Source organism: Zalophus californianus, chromosome 7 (genome assembly GCF_009762305.2).
Source record: "Zalophus californianus isolate mZalCal1 chromosome 7, mZalCal1.pri.v2, whole genome shotgun sequence".
In the NCBI taxonomy this organism is placed as follows: Eukaryota; Metazoa; Chordata; class Mammalia; order Carnivora; family Otariidae; genus Zalophus; species Zalophus californianus.
In genome coordinates this window covers 9,212,780-9,231,438 of record NC_045601.1, presented here as the reverse complement: position 1 = coordinate 9,231,438, position 18,659 = coordinate 9,212,780, and the positions used below count along the sequence as shown (strand labels likewise).

Below are 18,659 nucleotides of genomic sequence, written 5' to 3'. Positions count from 1 at the left end.
CCCTCCTTGTATGTGCACTCTCTGACAAATAAATAAAATCTTTAATAACTGGCTTATATTAAAATGTTATGATATACATGTTACATACACTATTATAGTTCACCGTGTTACACTATGTACATTAGAGTAGGTATACGCTGTACACGACGACCGCGCTATAGAGTGTACTGTGAGAGAGCCCGGTGACGACAGAGCGTGCCGTGAGAGCGCGCGGTGACGACAGAGCGCGTGGTGACGACAGAGTGTGCTGTGACAACAGAGCTCGCGGTGACAACAGAGTGTACTGTGACGATAAGAGTGCGTGGTGACGACAGAGTGCGCGGTGACGAGAGTGTACTGTGACAACAGAGCACGCAGCGATGACAGAGAACACTGTGATGACAGAGCGCGCGGTAATGACAAGAGCGCACGGTGACAACCGCCATAGTGACTGGCTCATTACATACACAGTGAAGCCAGTAAGACAGAAACAGAAATCAGAGGAGGTGATTTACAACTCACTCCTGAGAAATTTAAGGGAAAAAGAGACTGGCCCTTATTTCGGTCGCAGCTTGTCTGCAGTCTTCTCCAGCATCCTCCCCCTTAAAGGGCCCATTGAGTTACCTGCTGGAGCCCGAGTCTACCACCCAGACTCCTGCCTCTGGGAGGCCCAGGAAGACTGCGGGACTCAGGAGTGTAGGAGAGGGGAGCCCTAGGAGGGAAGAAGTGCTCTCACAGTACTGAAGAATGGGGGGGCAAGGGCACGTTCCTCTCATCGTTTTGTCTTTGTTGGTTTGTTTGGTCTGATGATGCCAGGTAGGATCACATAACACAGCTAATCTCAATGTTCTCTGTTTCCAAGCTGACACCTTTCAGGGAAGGGGTCTGCCTATTTCCTCCCCCTCCAAGTTCCTTCCTCACCTACGGGTTTACAGAAAGAAAAAGACAAATGCTTTCAGTCCCACATGCTCCCACTCAGTGGTTACGTATACAGTGAAAAGGGACCTCAAGAGACATTTCCCAACCAGGATATGTTTAATTCTAAAATAGGATAAAGGTATATTTGTTTATTTGCAGGTGCACTAAGTCTCTTATCGCCGCACTCACACACTCAATAGATCCGATTTCTCACTTGAACAACACTCCATGAACGCCCAGTTGTCCACTGTTAGCTGTACCACTGAGGGTAGTGAGCCGACGCTTACACAGCTCAGAGCCGTCCCAGCACTCCTTAGACTTGAGTCAGCCTCCTGCTTACACTGGTGACCAGGTTGTCAATATTTGCTTCAAAGGCCTACTGACTGAATATCTGGTTAAGTCTTTCTTCCTAACTGAAAAGAAGGTTGCCTTCAGGGGCAGGGAGGAAGTGAGGACTGCCCTATGCCCCAGTGTTTTCTTGGGGGAGAAGACCCCTTTGAGAGAACTACCAGTTTCACTGGTAAATTGGGGGAGTGGGAAGACAGCAGAAGAGACTGAATGAACCGCACTACTCAAATTTTCACTTGGAAAAAATTGACATTTACGTGGGCTGGAGGTAATTACAAGCTGACATCAGCAAGTTCCTGCCTATGGCTGTTTCCTGCTGCTGGAAAAACCTGTTTAGACAGCCCTGGCCACAGCTACGTCACAGAATCGGGTCATTCAAGAAATGAGTTCAGAGACAGAGGCAGTCTCCCACATCTATTCCCATGAGGGGACTGCCTTGACCAGCCACTGTCCTCCAACTGTGGGGCCTCCAGAAGGACCAGGGACAGGTTTACCTGAGCCTCCCAGACTGTTCATGTTTCTCTACGACACTGGGTCCAGCACACATGGGGAGGCAGCAAACCGAGAGTCCTCGATAATTCACTACTAGGTTCTCAGAGCTCCTATGACTGACTGGGGTCTTTCCTGACTGGAACCATGCTTTCCAGCAAAGATGATTCTCCTCCACCCAATTCTGGGCCCAAGTGGAGGGTCTAGGAGACAGGTCCCTGTCCCACCCAAGCGAAAGCTGTCTGTACCCCGGTTCTGGCAAGAAGACACATGGCTGAGATTGAAGGCAGAGTCTTCGTGTGATGTCGCCTGTTCTAAGCAGTGGCACACCCCCCCATGAAGGCCAGAGAGACGGTTTTTGGGGAGCAGTAACAGTGGAGAGGAGGGGCAACAGGAGGAAATGTGGGAGAGCCATCACTCAAAGGCACAAACAGGCACATTTGCAGTGTTTGTGAGCACAGGGACGGGCCAAAGCAGCCAGCAAGGCCTGGCTTGCTCTCTACTGCTCTTGCAGACCTTACTCAACACACACATAGAGCTAACAGGTGGCCATCAGATACCTCTCACAGGTTCAGAGGATTTAGCTAAACTGTACATAAGCCACTGTTTACAGAACCTGAAGATCTCTGATACAGGCACCGTAACTATTCTTGGTTGGATTAGCACAACCTTTAAACCACCAGCACGGCGAGGGCTGCCTGGGTGGTATCTGTGGATGTGCTGATGCCTAGGCAGCTGGTGGCAGGGCCTCTGTCGGAGAGCAGGGGAGGTCCTCCTGCAGCTCCAGTCTGTGGGGTCATGGGTCAGCGCATGAAACTGAGCTGGTGGACAAGCTATGGTGACAGATGACAAAAAGCGCACAACTCGAGCCAACCTCTGACAAAATGTGGCCACATCACAGCTGAAAAGCCCTTGAAGATGCACACGCTGGTCCGGTAAGCCACCAGAGAAAATACCTCAAAAGAAACCACATGCATGGTCACCAATGTCTCCCTTGTTTCCAACCCCAATCCCCCACCAACTGAAATTATAAAGTTCAACTCACTTATCGTCTTTCTCATAAATATTCAGTCCGAGGGCATCAACTCCAAGCCAAAGGTCTGTTCCTTTCTTATTTTTTATCTCAAAATAGTTGATTCCATACATTTCCAGGTCCTGAGCAATCTTCAGATACTCCAACATGGCGCTGTCCCTAGCGGGGAGAACAAACAAGGAAATGGTCATCTGTGTGTGTGGTGTCCGGAACTGTAAAACCACGGCTCTGGCACGGTGGGCGGACAGCTGTGGGTGTGGCGCTGTCCCTCTGTTGGCCATTCACACCTGGGCCCTGAGCTGTTGGACGCTGACCACTGATGTACTCTAGACCCTCTGAAAGAACTGAACTGACTCATGCTGGTTTCCTTCTCTGGACACAGGAGGCTTTCCTTGTAGACCGTCCTGGCAGGCAGTCTTTCTCTTGCCCACATGCTGCCGCAGGGACCCCCAGTGTCTGCGTCAATAGCAGCCACCACTTAAGCCTTGAGCTCTTTCCCTCCACGAAAGACGCTCAGGACAGCCAAGAGCCGAAGGACGCAACATCTGTGAGGCCCAAACTATAAATGAACTTCTGAGGTTGGGGGAATGCACAGAATTGCTGCTAATGCCCCAGGTGAGGATTCTGAGGCAACAGAGAATCTGGCCATTTCTTACCCCTAATAGCCACATGTCACATCACGTTCCTCCTTCATGCCTCCTTTGTGCTTCTTTCATAGTAAGTGTTTCCCACTTGGGATCAATTTTTTCCCATTGTGAACAATGCTCCTGCCCTCTTGACTAAAACAAAGTGTTTTAGACACAAGACCTTCTCTCCTCTAAAACAAAGGAGAAGGCTTTAGGGCCTGAGGCTGAACCTAAACTGCTTCTTAACCCCAGACATGAACACCTGGCTTTATTTAAGAGAGACCTCCGGAGCAACTGTTACCTTTCACTGCTCTGCCTGCTCGGGCTGAAGCCCAGGGCAGCGGCTCCGAGAGCTAACCACCCTGAGGACCCTATCTGGGGTCAATGCCAAGGCAACCTGCTGGAGAGGCAGGAGCCATTCCGCACTCACTTGAGCATCCCGCGGTGCTCAGCGTGCCACACCTGGATCCGGTCCTCCCACTGGTCCCTGGTGAGCTTGTGCTGGTCCATGACTCTGGATTGCAAAGAAGAAGGCGGCACAGGAGGGTCACCACAAAGGACCATGAGAGGTAAGCAGCGGGCCCCCACCCACCTGCAAACCTTGAGTTCTCTTCCAAATAAAACCACCACAGTGTTTCTACTTCCTAATACGCAGCATTTTGGACAATTAACAACTTAGAAGACTTAGAATGAGACATGTCCAGTCTTGTTGGAAAAATTTTAAAACGGTGTTTTATGTTTTAAGGGGACTCTTCTTCCAAAAGGGGTAACTTATATGACCATTAGTGAATAAGAACAGATTTAACAGGGCCAAATCTCTATGCACGAGGGGAAGCTAAGAAGTGTGATTATGTATACAGTAACACAGCTGCTCTTCCTGTGAAGAGCGGCACCCCTTCCTGCTGCGGTTATCATGGACCATAGAGGCAGGTCAGTGCCCGAGGGGAAGGCTCTCGTAGGTCAGTGCCTCCTGGAGGCCACAGTTCATGCTGGTAAGCACACAGCGCAGGAAGTGCTCGTCCCAGCCTCAAGGATCACGCATCCTCACGCTTGCTGACTGCTTCTGCTCACACACACCACTTACGCCCTTCAGGGATGCAAGCACTGCTCTTGTCCAGGCCTGGCCGTCCCTTGCTCACCTTTGGGGGATCAGCCGCTCAGAGCTGAGGTACCCAGACTTGTGCGTTTCTTTGTTATAGTCTCCAAACTTGGCCTGCACTGCATAGGAGCCCAGGAGCACCGCCGTCTCAGGAGGGCAGTAAATCTCATCGCTGAGAATTCCCTCCTTCACTTGGAGGAAGAAAAGCTTTTGCGTGATGTCCTGGATGAGCTCCTCAGACACATCTTCAGGGTAGAACTTGGCCCGGAACTTGAACTGGAGAGGATTCTCCTTTCTGACCTCCTGTGCCGACACCTGCATGACAAAACCAAATGCCGCCTGCAAGCCTGGACGCCAAGACCAGCCTCCCCGAACCAGTTCCTCACTACTGGCTCAAAGGGGTCCTGCAGGCCAGTGTTGAGAAGGTGACATTTACTCGAAAGTCACCTTTTAGACATAAGATGAGAAAAGGCCAGCTGAAGTCCTATTGCCCTCCCACACTTAGCTGAAGTCCAGCAGCAGCCAGCTGGTGACCCGCCATGCCACTAGCGCCGGCCGCTAACTTCTGGGGAGGTGCTCCCAATTCCAGAGAACTCAAATTTAGAAGCAGCCTGCTTAGGGACCTGTGAACCTGGCATCTGCCCCTGTGGCCAGTCAAGCTGGGGGACCCTGGAACTTCCATTTAAAGACTACTCATGTTCCCTCCCCTCCCTTCCCTAATGGCCCCCAGACTTACTATAGTAATATGGGAAGGCGGCACAGGTTTGGGAAAAGGGACATTTTCAAATTGTGTGGAGAAAACACATTTAAACTTATTGCTTTTCTTTACAGTTGTTAATGGAATTATTCAGTCTTTGGAGCTGGAAGATAATCTAACACAGGTTCAAACAAAGCAATAACAGGTTCTTACAAAACAGTGAATGATTCATGGTTTATAAGATTAACAATTTCATTGGGGAAAAAGAAACTAAGGTCAACTAAAAGCTAAGCAATTAACCATCATATGCCCCAGTGAGTGAGCAGGAAAAAGAAATGCCAGGATCTAATTTCCAACCAATATCCCCCATTTACTGGAAACCTGCAACCTTTTTTTGTCTGTAAAAACTTTTACACAAATAACAAGAACAAAAAACAATCCAGTTTCAAAGTTAACAGAGCAGACCAACAATCAAACAACAGCCTGTAAATAGTTAACTCTGACTTACCTTTTTATCAAGTTTCAACCAGGTAGGAAATCCTTTATTATCCACGTACTGGAGGCCAAAGTACCACACTTCCCGAAGGCCAATGGTCTTAACCACCTGTGCGAGAGAGACGGCGGGGCAGGGACTGAAGCAGCCAGGAGAGCGAGGTGCTGGCCACCCAGTCACACCAGGCACGCCTCTCCTAGACCATCCCAACAGGAATCCCAACCACTTACTAACAGAGGCTATTCCCCCAAAGCCGTGAACAATTTATTTTTAACATACACTTGAGCAGATTCAGGATTAACTTTAAATCTCAGAAAATCTTAAGATCTTATACATTTGCACCCCTACTTCTCCATTCTCCACTAGCTTTCCCGAGTAAAGACAACCAGCTGAGTTAGAGTAAGTACACAATCAGGGACCCCCAGGGGACACCAGGGAAAGTGTGCATCCCAGGAGTGAATGTCTCCTTTCAGGTGTGCCCACGTGAAAAATGGGTTGAAAGTCACTAAGTGAAGCAAAGCAACACTTGGGTCTCCTCTGGTTGCCTGTCCCTGCTTCCCAGTCAGTTGGCCCAGGCCTCTGCTTAACTAGGAAGAGAGAAACAGCAGTCCCTGGAAAGGTGGGCAACAGATGGCGGCAAGCTTCCAGGGAAAGTGGGGAGATAGGGGAGTTATGCTTCACACATGCCAAGGGGTGACTAGCATTCTCCCAACCTCCAGAAATTTGAAATTCTGATATAGGAAAGCAGAATTCAACCCAAGGTCATAGCAAGAATTTTGTATTTTAAAATTCTCCTCAGAGGGGCGCCTGGGTGGCTCAGCTGTTGAGCGTCTGCCTTCGGCTCAGGTCATGATCCCAGGGTCCTGGGATCGAGCCCCGCATCGGGCTCCCTGCTCCGCGGGAAGCCTGCTTCTCCCTCTCCCACTCCCCCTGCTTGTGTTCCTTCTCTCGCTGCGCCTCTCTCTGTCAAATAAATAAAATCTTAAAAAAAAAAAAAAAAAAATTCTCCTCAGAGGCACCTGGGTGGCTCAGTTGGTTGGGGACCTCACCCCCTGCTCGTGTAGTCGTGTGCACACACGCTCACTCTCTCTCTCAACTAAATGAATAAATCTTTAAAAAAAATAAATAATAAAATTCTCCACAGTACTAGACAAAGTCTCCTGTGGTCCATTACAGACAGAGTCCCACTGGTTATTCCTGTGTCTTAGAAAAGCAACCTGCTGGGGACACTTGTTAGACATCATCACAACCGAGTCCCAATGCTTTGCTGCATAGTTTAAATCCCATGACATACAATGCTAAGCCTTTATAAGGAGGTTACCATTCTTCAAATATATGGCTTCTAACACATTTAAAAGGAAAGAGGTCTGAACACATGAGAAATGACCAATCAGATATCTGGAGCACTTGCTTAAAATAAAATCTGAAATTCCAAATAAACTCCTGCTCTGAGCCTGTTTTCTCGTCCACTGGGGGACCAGATGCTTGCGGGAACTCCAGGAGCCTGTTCAACATACACCAAAGAGGGACCCGTTCATTGGCTCCCTCACTCCCCGAAAGAGCGGGAGGCAGGCTCCATCATGGGATGATGTGGAAGAACTTGGACTGTTCTGTGCTAACTCCCAAGTCTCTTGTGAACCCTGCCTAGGTCTTGTTAGGGTAGCTGATATGAAGACCAGGTTTTCTGTACCCAATCCTGCTAATTTCTCCCTGTCAACCTCCATCTCAACATTTGGATATGAAACCTGCCTTGCCTTCCTCTTGGGTTGTTTCAGAATTGTATAGGAAGGCCCCACATTCATAAGCAATCTAGTCCTGTACTCCATCCACCGAACTCAGCCTTAGCCTGGGTCCTAACCAGTTTGAAATGATTTCCTGTCTGCCGGACTCCCCTCCCCATCCCAGTCAGACCCTTGCTGGTTTCCATGGCCACAGCACAGATGGCTCTTTACCTCTGCTATGATGTGGCCAGGCCCCTTCACGAAACAGATCACAGACCCTGGAACCACGCCATGGACATAACCCAGGGCTCTCACTCACTCAGTGAAAAGCCTGTCCCTGGGTGTCCCGATCTGCCAAATGTCTCCATGGCATCTTCCATCACACTGGAAGATAACTGTCTGCAGTGTGTTTCAAAACCTTCTATTCCTGTGTCTTCCTCAAAATGGCACAATTGAATTAACCTGCTTTCATTCAGTCCATCTAAAAATCAACGCCTAAGTCCTCCTTATGGGGAAATCCAATATTCCCGCAAAAACGCACCTCACCATTCCCTCCAATGTCCTTAGTTTACCCCAAAGCTGATATACATCATTAAAGCACAATGTGAACAGGTGTGGGGTCTTTCCTTTACCTCTGCCTCGGCAGTGTTTTAAGTGGCAGTTTTGGAAAGGCAAAAGCCGGGACAGGTCTACTTGGCTCAATCCGAAGTGACAGCTGGAACATATGCTTTGATGATGGCAACAATGGGCACACTGAGTCACACCCTTCTTGCCACCTCAGGAATTTTAGCAGCGGGAAGGCACTGCTCAGGCCCTCCGTCAGATCCCTGGACTAGTATCTAGGCGCAGATAAAGCAAGAGCCCTGGGGTGGAGCTGGGCCAGTTTTTGCAGAAGAGACTGAAGTAACTCATGGGTTGGGAGAGAAGGGTTCTGACTAACTCACCTCTAGTCTCCTTCAACCCATTCCATTTAAGGACCATATTCTAGTGACTAGTAGTTTGGCCCATGAACAACCTTCACAGACCTAGAAGGTCATCAGGTGAGCAACAGAGAAAAGGACACAGACTCTGAAGACATTAAGAAGAAAACATGCCTGGCCTGGTTGGGGTGTGGGGAAGGAGCCCCAGAAAGCACCCAGGGCATCCACTGAGTAACTGTCCTGACCACCCACACACAGGAAGGTGGGATGTTCTCTGCGTCATGTGCTACCTTGGAAGGATGTGGAAGGATCAACAAATGGATCTTCAAAAAGACAAGTATAAGTAGGGTGGGACACTGTGGAGCCAACCCCTGCCCCAGCCCTGGCAAGCTATAGAACCTTGGGCAATTCTCTTCTCTCTCTGGGCCTTGATGTCCTCACTTATGACATACAGCCAGCCATTTTCTCAGGTCTGCTCTAGCCTTAGCGTTCTCAGATTATGTGGTCTTTTCAGGACAGGTACACCAAACTGTAAAGAAATTAAATGTGAACTCTGTCAGAGAGCTTTGTGATCCAGGTCTCATGGCTGAAGGTGGAGTTCAGGATCTTTCTGTCTCCCACTACTTCCCTTTCCAGTAACTGATCAGTGGTGGAATCTCATTACCTGTCTTGGGAGGTTGGCGGAGATTCAGGCAGGAAACACGACTTGGGAACCAAAGAGGTCAAAGTGGGATGTGGCCCTGCTTTTTGTTTAGTACACGGAACCAGGGGGCTTGACTTTCTGGGGTGGGGAATAGTAACAGGTGCCTGAATAGGATCGTTGATGGGACTAATGAGCTTTGGAATAATTTAGATACAGGGCTTATCAAATCTTGGCATGTTGACTGGATTTATGTGGTTAGCACTTTTTAAATAACCCCTATCTACTGACTGAGTTCAGGGTCCACTTTTTGTACACCTATTAATCCACAGCTCCATGCTACTGGTAAGCAGATAATCTTAGAAAAATACCTGGCTTAAAACCAATCCGAACACCAAACTAGATTTAATTATTCAGCCTTTAGGAAAATGTAGAGTTCTATCAATATGGCACCCTGGATCAAGAAGCAGAGATAATCTTGTGCAGTATGCAGCTCTGTGCCTAGCACAAGAGTGTGCAGTTAAAAATGTCTGTAGAACTGAACCATCCGAGGGGAGTATTTGAAGGAACAGGGCAGGCCTCGCCTGCTCTCTCCACTCCCTCCCCTCTTCCAAAGGACCCCAAGGAGCAGACAAGGACCTTCTAAGAGATAGCGGCCGTTCTACCTTGCGGAAGTACCACAGACTCTTCTGATGGCTTCTTCACACAATTTCTGAGAAGCAACACGTGAATGGAACAAGGCAGATGAAGGCAAGGGCAGCTAAATGGCTGAGACATCAAAACTCTATAATCCACCTAACCTAGAGTTTCCAACTCTGCTCTAAAAATTGCTTGAGGACAGCCCAGCTCTCATTTACAGACAAGAACTCGGGTGACCGAGGGCCTCCTACCCATCCCTGTTCTAATCACTGACCCACATGGCACTCAGCTGGCTCCATTTAACTTACTTCTGGATTATCTTTCCAGAGAAACCTTTAGATTTTTGCCCCAAGTCCAGCCTCACCCAGAGCAGTAGATGCCTTTATCCTTAGAGGGTAAGGCAGAGCCAGGGATGACCTCACCACAGCAGCACAAGGAGAGCTGAGAAGGTGTCCCCGCCTATCGCAGGAGGCCCAGCGGGGACACACCAGCACCAGTGCTGGCCCCTGGGGCTGCTGAACAGAGCTGGCCCAGCACACGGGGGGTGGGGGGTGGGGGTGGGGTTAACCTACTAGGTGTGCACTTTGGCAGATAAGAGAAAGAGGGATCATCAAGCATGGCAGGGAATCACCAATACCTTTTAAAATTTGCTGGAATTCTATCTCCCACATTTCCCATTAGCACCCACTCCCATTTCTGGGTTTGGTGCTAGGGTACAGACCATCACCTCTCCGATTAGTGGGACCTCTCAGGGAGGCAGGCTATAGCTCAAGGGACTTGTAAATTCATGTCTGCTCCTGCTGCCCTCTTGGATCCTTGGCCCCAGAGCAGAATTTACTCAGTTCAGAGAGGCAGATCTTGTTCTAAATGAAGAGTTATCACAGCTTTCTTGGTGGCTCATGATTATCAAAACTCTGCATTCACCTTCAGGCCTCAGCAAGAAATATTCAGGAAATGTAGATGTGCTCTATTGCCCAGCTCAGCTCAAGGAAGAGCATCTGCTGACACCTGAGTGAGTTCATGGATGCTGCAGTTGGACATGGAACCTATGGCCTGCCCGGTTCCAGCTGGGCTCTCATCTCAGGCAGTGTCTGGCCCTCACCGCACCATGACCTGCTGACCAGATGGCAGGAGATGGCTGCAGTGACCATGAAGACCCCTAGGGGTGAGGGATGGGAGCCAGAGCTTTTGGATGTAGCACTGTGCTGATAAAGACTTCAGAGCATTCCCTAAATTTCCTCTCACACGGCTGTGAACACTCTACTCCTGCAGTTTTTACAACAGTGTGAACCCCCTGGAAGGAGGGGAAAATGTACTCCTCTACAAAGAGAAGCAGCAAACCAACACACTCAGCAAAATTATTCAGATTTGAAAAAACTTTTTTCCTAAATGGGAGTTCTCTCTCCTAAGCTCACAGAGACCAACCTGATCAAAAAGCTGTTTTCCTGTTGTATTTGGCTGGATGGCGAACTCCAGCTCCGCATCCATGGTGGTAACTCGGACATTGATCTAAAAAACAGAACAAAATGCATTATACTTAACTGAGTGTTCCTTTCTCATAATAATCTGAGCCTTCCGCAAAAACTCAAAGCTACTTAGCAACATGGCAAGAGTAAATTCCACCCATTCTTGTGCTGTCACAACACACACGTGCACACACACAGAAGCCAATGGCAGACAGCTGCTGAGTCTCAGCACTGCACAGTTTGGACTCAAAGGTATGCCCTCTTTGCTTTAATAAAGCACATTCACACTTCAGTCTAGGCTGTTTTCCTACAAAATACTTTGATAACCAATTACGTATTTCTCCATGTACCAACCTGTATTGACCCTCACGACAGCCAAGGAAGGCCCCAGTGGGGTGGTGAGCCTCCTCAAGAATTCAGACCAACACAGTAAGTGAAAGGAGAGAAGGAACAACATACCAGCCTGTTTAGAAACACTGGAAACTAAACAGTGAAAAGAGAAAATGGTCAGATGACTAAAGACCCATCAAAGAGCATATCCTATAGTAATTTAAAATGCCAATTATGAAGAAGGTAGAAGCATGGAAAATTGCTTCAGGAATGAAAGACATGAAAAGCAAAATGGTACACATCCCCCTCACTGCAAACCTGTGAGAGCCTCTAGGCAGAGGACGGAAGTAAAATGTGGGGACGGACGCATCATGGGATGGTCAGGTCACAAGGAACTGAAGTGGGGGTGAAGAGGGGCCTTAAAGAGGTCTCTAATTCCCATCGAGTTTGTTTAAAAAAATTCACTTCAAGGTAGTTTTCAAAATTTATCACTTGAGAAAACTCAAATTTACTAGCCATATGAAAAGCAGACAAATCTACTTAACATCACTGTCCCAAAGGAAAATACCATAACCACACAGCAACAGTAATGCTTAAGATTAAGAAATGTTTGCTTTTCACCATTTTTAAAGTGAAATATGTAAGAAGCTGGATAGACATCGACCCTAAATTCTTCCTGCCTCAGATGTAAATACCACGGGAACACAGTAATAGGACTAAGACTTAGCTGACAGAGGTTCAAGTGTCCAGCCGGCGCAAGACACACATTCAGCGCCCACACTAGTTCTTACTTTAGGAACAAAATCCATCTTCATGGATTTTTTCTTCTAACCCTCAAGACTGGTAACTAAGAGATACTTTGACACAAACCCACTGTCTTTTAAAGGTTCTCTGGCTGACAGTAAAGAGAAGTGAGGTATAACTTTCCAGGATTTCAAGAAAAGTCTCCCCTCTAATCTCAAGTTTACAAAAAGATTAGGCATATTTTAAATTCTTCAATTGTATTAAAATATAAAAACCTAAGTTTCTTTTTTTTCCATGCTGGCAATAATTTATTTTTTTTTTTAAAAATCACAAAATGGCTGTTATGAAACATAAAAGATAAACAGCTTTCTCAATTATGGTTCCAAATGCACATATCAGAAATGAAAAATCAGCTCCAAAGTCAAATATTCCAGGGGACAAATGCAGCTCCAATTACACACTCATAAGCCCACAGCGACACATCACACCCAAAACTAAGGTTTGGGGGGGGGGCTTACAAATACAGGGTCTTTGATACACTTTGCTGAGTAACTGATTGCAAACTGATTAACAGGAATATAGAAAAAACCATTCTAAGGTTTGCATCAGTTTCACATTTGACTCAAAGCTAACACAACTCTTTGAAAAAGCAAATAAGAGGATGGATGTAACAAGCCAGTAGTCTGTAAAGGGTAAACTAAGTATGATGAAAAGGTCTGCGTAACCTCTATAAACTACATCTGCCACCACCAAGACCTAATCTGCGATCCACTGCTCCAACATGGCCATCCTGCCCAGTTCTAGCTGGTCTGGTCTTCCCAGAGAATTCTTTCTGTGAGCTCCAACACCCACAGGCTATCATGAAGCCTGGTATATTACCTCAAACAAAGATGGCAAACCTAACGATCAGGTTGAGTTTTTCTGGCACTGCAATAACAAACAGAACTGGGACAAACAACAGGACACAGGTTTTTCTCCATTGTTTGGTCCCTTGGCCCTGTAATTCCCAGATCTGATTTGGGGACATATCACAATTTTTATTTTCAAAAATGCCCCTAAAATTAAAGTCAAGTTAATTTTATCAATATATAGCTCTACAATCTGCTGAAATGAGAGAACTCATGAACTTGAACAACCCGCGAGAGACGGCAGGCTGGAGGCCTGCAGCTGAGCTGCTCTGAGTCACGGGTGTGCACGTTCTTGGACTGGTCACTACCCTTACTAGGTTTCCCACAGGGGGCATGACCGGCACTCTGGGCGCAGGTGTTCCTTCTGCAAGACTATCTCAAGTGCATCCCTGAGCCCGCCTACTAAACACAGGTGTCCGCAGTCACCGGGGGAATCTAAAAGTGCCCCCTACCATTTCCACATGCTCTGAGGAGAAGGGAGGTTGCTACCCAGACTAAGGACCACAGCAGGGCACTGCCTTCATCAGAAGCAGGTTAAAGGGTTCCATGTTTATAAACCCTGTTAAGATTATCAATTTTATGGATCTTTAATAATGAAATACAGCATAAACTTGTATCAATTTTTAAGCATTTACTCAGATGACAGGACCATTTATATACATATTTTGGTCCACTTATCCAGGGGCTTTAAAAGACATCAGATTTTAGCAATTAGGGAAACCTATCTAAATCCCAACTCTCCTTTTTTGAGACAGAGAGAGGGTGTGTTCGAGAGCTCAAGTGAGCAAACAGGGTCGGGAGGGGCAGAGGGAGGATCTTAAGCAGGCTCCATGCCCAGAGCAAAGATCTGAGCTGAAATAAAGAGTCGGACACTTAACTAAGCTGCTCAGGCGCCTCCCCCCACTTTCATTATCTTTGTCTTGAGTTTTCATGGTAAGCAACTGTTTTTAGAACTTGGATGGGAGCTGACGCTCATATCTGCAACGGGGCCACAGAAATAAAGTAGGCTTGTATGGTCCAGCATGGGAAATGTGAGAATGGTCCTACCAAGAAACCAGAGGTCCACAGGCTTAAAACCTACCCCCCACACACACACCCAAACCGTGTGCAAAGGATGGGAGAAAGAATGCGTGTTTTGCAATTTTTATTGTCTTGGTAATTACCCCCAGATCACACTTCTTATCAAAGGCAACTATTTGCTGAAGGCAACAAGATCCCACAGTAACCTGTGGTACGGGTGTGTATATAGAATATGCAGTTAGTCACTGAAAATCGAACCCCAAAAGGCAGTGTTTCTCTTAGGCCTGACAAAACGCTGAAAACCTTTTAAACATTCTTTGTTTGGGGATGATGATGGTGATTAAAGTTTAGTTTTGCTCATGTACGTCCACCACATACGTGTGCACACGGGCGTGCACACACCAGTGTGGCTGACTGTAAATGGTACTTTAATTGAGGTCTCCTCCACATGCTACCCCAACTGAAGCTAAAAAAGATAAAGCCATACCGAAAGTCCTAAAACGTTAGAACATAAAAGGAACCAGACCTAACTGTATCCCACTATGTGTAATGGGAATTCATAAATAGGTTAGAGAATGGAGTTAACAACAGGTTTTTAAACTCCACAGATTAAAAATAATGAGGTCTTCCTCCTGCTATAATACTATGTCAGAATTTTAGAATAAGAGGACTTGTCTTAGACCCAAGTCACAACACATTAATGAAGATGCCTGAAGCCATGCAGGGAAATGAGGTTCTAATGAGTATAATTTCTATTTTCCAAATTGGCCATATTTAGCAGAAAAATCTTTCTTCTTTTTGTCCCAGTGAACTAGCTTAGTAGAGGATGTGTTTTCATTTCAGTAAGACAGGAGGGTTTTTTGATTGCTAGAATATCAGTATATGCTGCTGGTCTGTATCTTCAGCGAGAGAGGGAACACAAGCAGGGGGAGAGGGAGAAGCAGACTTCCCGCGGAGCAGGGAGCCCCATGTGGGGCTCGGTCCCAGGACCCCGGGATCATGACCCGAGCCAAAGGCAGACGCCTAACGACTGAGCCACCCAGGTGCCTGAAAGGTTTTAAAAACAAAAATCGGAATGAACTTAAGTTTTATTTCTAAAATAAGTACAAAAATGGCCAGTAAAAATTCTTAAATCTAAGCAAAATGCTATGCATGTTTTTTTTCCATGACCATGACTACTGAACAGTACTGAACAAGTACATGCACCACACCTCTAGAGAATGCATAGGTTATTTGATAGGGAATTTAACAAAGAAACCTATCTATGCCTTAGTTAATGAAGTTAATGAAAACCTAACTGTAATGTTGTCTCTGTCCTCCCTCTGCTTAATAATCTACTCTTTAAAAAATTCTCTGCTGTTCTTACGAGTTAGCTCAGCTCAAGACTGTGACATTGCAAGCCAATGAACCATAATAGCTTCATTTCACTGTTCCCAGCCCGCCCCTGGCGGGCACTGGCATGCCTTTAGGGCTCACTCACTCTACAAGGACCAAATACCTACCAGGTGCCCGGGGCACCAGGGGGGCCCTGCGACAAAGGGAGTCAGAGCAAACAGAGATGGGCATCGAATAGCTCCTATTCACCACAGTTGTTTCCAAATGGGCCCCAGAGCAGCCTTTCAAATACCCGAGGTTCTGGGCCTTAGCCCGAGAATCTGTATTTTTTAAAGCCATGCAAGTGAGGACCAGCTCAACTGAGGGATCACTGAACCAGAGGCAAGAGAATGCAGCCAGAGGGCCTGGGTTTGAGAGCTAGTGCTGCAGCCTGAGGACTTCCTCCCACTGGGCCTCACCCCCAACTGCAAACCAAGGGTTTGGACTAGAAGTCCTGAGGCCCTTCTGCCGCTGAAATGCTAGGTCTAGAGTCCAACAGCACAAGGGGAGGTGTGGGGGTGCAATTAAAGCTGGAGCCATGAGGACAGGGAGGTCTACGACTCCGTCTTAGGGAAGGTATGGATGGACTGCAAAGACTCATGAGAAAAATAGCTAACTGTGATACTATTACAAGCTGGCCAGGAGATAGTCTTCATGGGGAAAGACAAGCTCACACCTGTTTTCACATTTCCAGGAGAAAAAACGCAACTCTGGCTGGACACAGAGTAGTACAGGTTTTACTGCTCCAATGCAACAGACATCTCTCTTTCCAATAAGAGAATGTAAAGTTGTTAAACCACAATCTGTTTTTTTAAGTAAACTCAGCAACAACTTATACTTTTATAAATCTACTGTCCTCTTTGCTTACTCCCCCAAACAACTGAGCAATCATGAGCACAGGACTGACAGCAGGTAGGCGGCCAGAGGACCCACCTCCCTAGGCATCCCAGCCAGCCCCTGCCCAGTGGTCTGTATCTTGCAGAAAGCCACTTGCCCTCATTTGTAGAATTAAGTACTGTAACTGGAAACGTTTGATCTCTAAGGGATCTCCCAAATGTAACATTCTAGGACCTAAAAATTATCTGAATGGCTTCTGACACCATCCAAGTCAGTGGCTGTGCTGTTCTCTGGAACATCATCTGACCTTCACAGGGAGAGGGACAAAGAAGTGATACAAAGGGGCTATTTTGAGGTCACATAAGTTAAGGCTGGTTGTTTCCTTTCTCTTTAACAGAAAGACTTTTGAGTGTTTTTGCTGTGTTAATGTCTTTGTCACAAAATCCCAGGATGTCATCCTAGTCAGGATCCCCTGGGACCCTTCTACCCACAGAAGTTTCTTCCACGGACTATCCCAAAGGACCAGTAGAGAAAACATGGTTTCTGAATCTTCCCAGTTTAATTTTTTTTTAAGGTTTTATTTGACAGAGAGAGAGACACACACACAGAGAGAGAGGGAACACAAGCAGGGGGAGTGGGAGAGGGAGAAGCAGGCTTCCCGCTGAGCAAGGAGCCCGATGCGGGGCTCGATCCCAGGACCCTGGGATCATGACCTGAGCCGAAGGCAGACGCTTAACGACTGAGCCACCCAGGTGCGCCTTCCCAGTTTATCAAAATAGTATCTAAAATGCCTTCTAAGAGTCTCAGAGATATGAAAAAGGGCTGACAATGAAATACTGTGTTTTACTTCTAACCCATGTGTGACTACTGAGTTTTGGGCTGCCAAATTACCTCCCAGTTCTTTCCCTTGTTTTGGTAAATAAATTTAGTCCTGTAATTTTTCCTTGGGGAAGTGCCCATTTCCTTCTGAGATACTTTAAATGAACTTGGTTTAAGATTACTCTAATCACAAGTTTTACAGAATTAACTTATACCATACTAAAGACCAAGACAAGAAACATTCAAAAGACCAATTCCTCCACAAACTTTACAGGAAAGCAAGTGGGTCTGTCTCCTCAGACAAGGCAATCAGCTCTTTTTTGTGTGGCCAGAACGCTGCAGGGGGAAAGAAAGTTTACAGTGATTTTCTTAGTACTTAAGAAGTAGGAAAAGCATTTAAGATAGAAAGGGAAATACAAATGATTGCCTTTGAAATGTCTGAATTTCAGGCAGTGGATTCATTGATAACAGATTAGTCCCAATACTATCACACCTCCATTTACTCAAAAATTAGTCTGAGAAGAACTATCCAAGCACCACCAAGATTACATTGACAGCCTGACCTTTCATAATCACTTAAAAATGTCAAGGCTGTTTTCCAACATTCCAGCTCTCTTCCAAAGGTGCCACTTCAGCAACTTCCAACAGCTTTCAAATATTTGGATAAGACCTTTCAAATACTTAGAAATGCTCTGATAGGAGGGAGAGTAAACGTTCTCCCACAAACGGGGGAAGGAGGAGAGCGGGGCAAGGAAAATTCTCTCAACAGGTAATAAACGTTGTAGAAGTTTTCTGAGATGCTATTTTGGTTTACGTCACTGAATAATTACAGAGACTATTGTATTTTGATTTTCATGTTGAGTCATTATGTGTTTTTAATAACAGCTTTGTCGGAATGTAACTTACACATAATTCACCGATTTAAAACGTGCAATTCAGTGGTTTTCAGCACAGTTATGCAACCAGCACCACTATCTAATTTTAGAACACTTCCCTCCCCTAAAAGAAACCTGGTGCCCGTTAGCAGTCACTCCTCCCAATACTCTCCTCTCCAGCACCGGGACCACTAATCTACTTTTTGTCTCCACAGATTTCCCTGTTCTCCAGACTTCTTATAAACATGTCACCTTTTTTGACTGCCTTCCATCGCTTAGCATGTTTTCAAGATTCGTCCATGTTATAGCCTGTACAGTGCTTTTTTCCTTTTTTATTGCCAAATGATAGTCCACTGTATGGATATATCACTTTTATCCAGCCATTCATCAGTTGATGGACATTTGGGTTGAGTAGCTTAGTAACTAGGTCCATGTTGCTTTAGTGATTATAAAATATGAAACCTGGAAAACAATGTCATTGAACTAGAAGTAACAGTATAAATACATCTCACTAATAAGATACTGCTGATGGCAAGGCTGTAAATCAAAGGATGACAACTTACAATATTGCTATTCTTTTCTTTCAAGCTCCTCTATCGTAACAGTTAAACTATACCCAATCACATCATTTTATATGCTCTTCTCTTTCAAGATTAAAGAAACAGAGTGGCGGTGAACAAACTG

At 46.3% G+C, this 18,659-nt stretch overlaps 1 protein-coding gene across 4 annotated transcripts in view; it reads right to left on the bottom strand.

Annotated features, from left to right (window-relative positions):
• EZR (ezrin) overlaps positions 1-18,659 on the bottom strand; it is a 49,206-nt gene that overhangs the window by 14,655 nt on the left and 15,892 nt on the right. For 3 of the 4 annotated variants that reach the window (XM_027601356.2, XM_027601355.2, XM_027601357.2), the window contains exons 3-7: positions 11,028-11,111; positions 5,698-5,793; positions 4,533-4,807; positions 3,824-3,907; positions 2,780-2,926 (exon numbers count right to left, since the gene is read on the bottom strand). In XM_027601356.2, the coding sequence (XP_027457157.1) occupies positions 2,780-2,926; positions 3,824-3,907; positions 4,533-4,807; positions 5,698-5,793; positions 11,028-11,111 (686 nt within the window). Of the gene's footprint in view, positions 1-2,779; positions 2,927-3,823; positions 3,908-4,532; positions 4,808-5,697; positions 5,794-11,027; positions 11,112-18,659 lie in introns of those variants that run through there. The other variant, XM_027601358.2, reaches the window with a different exon arrangement.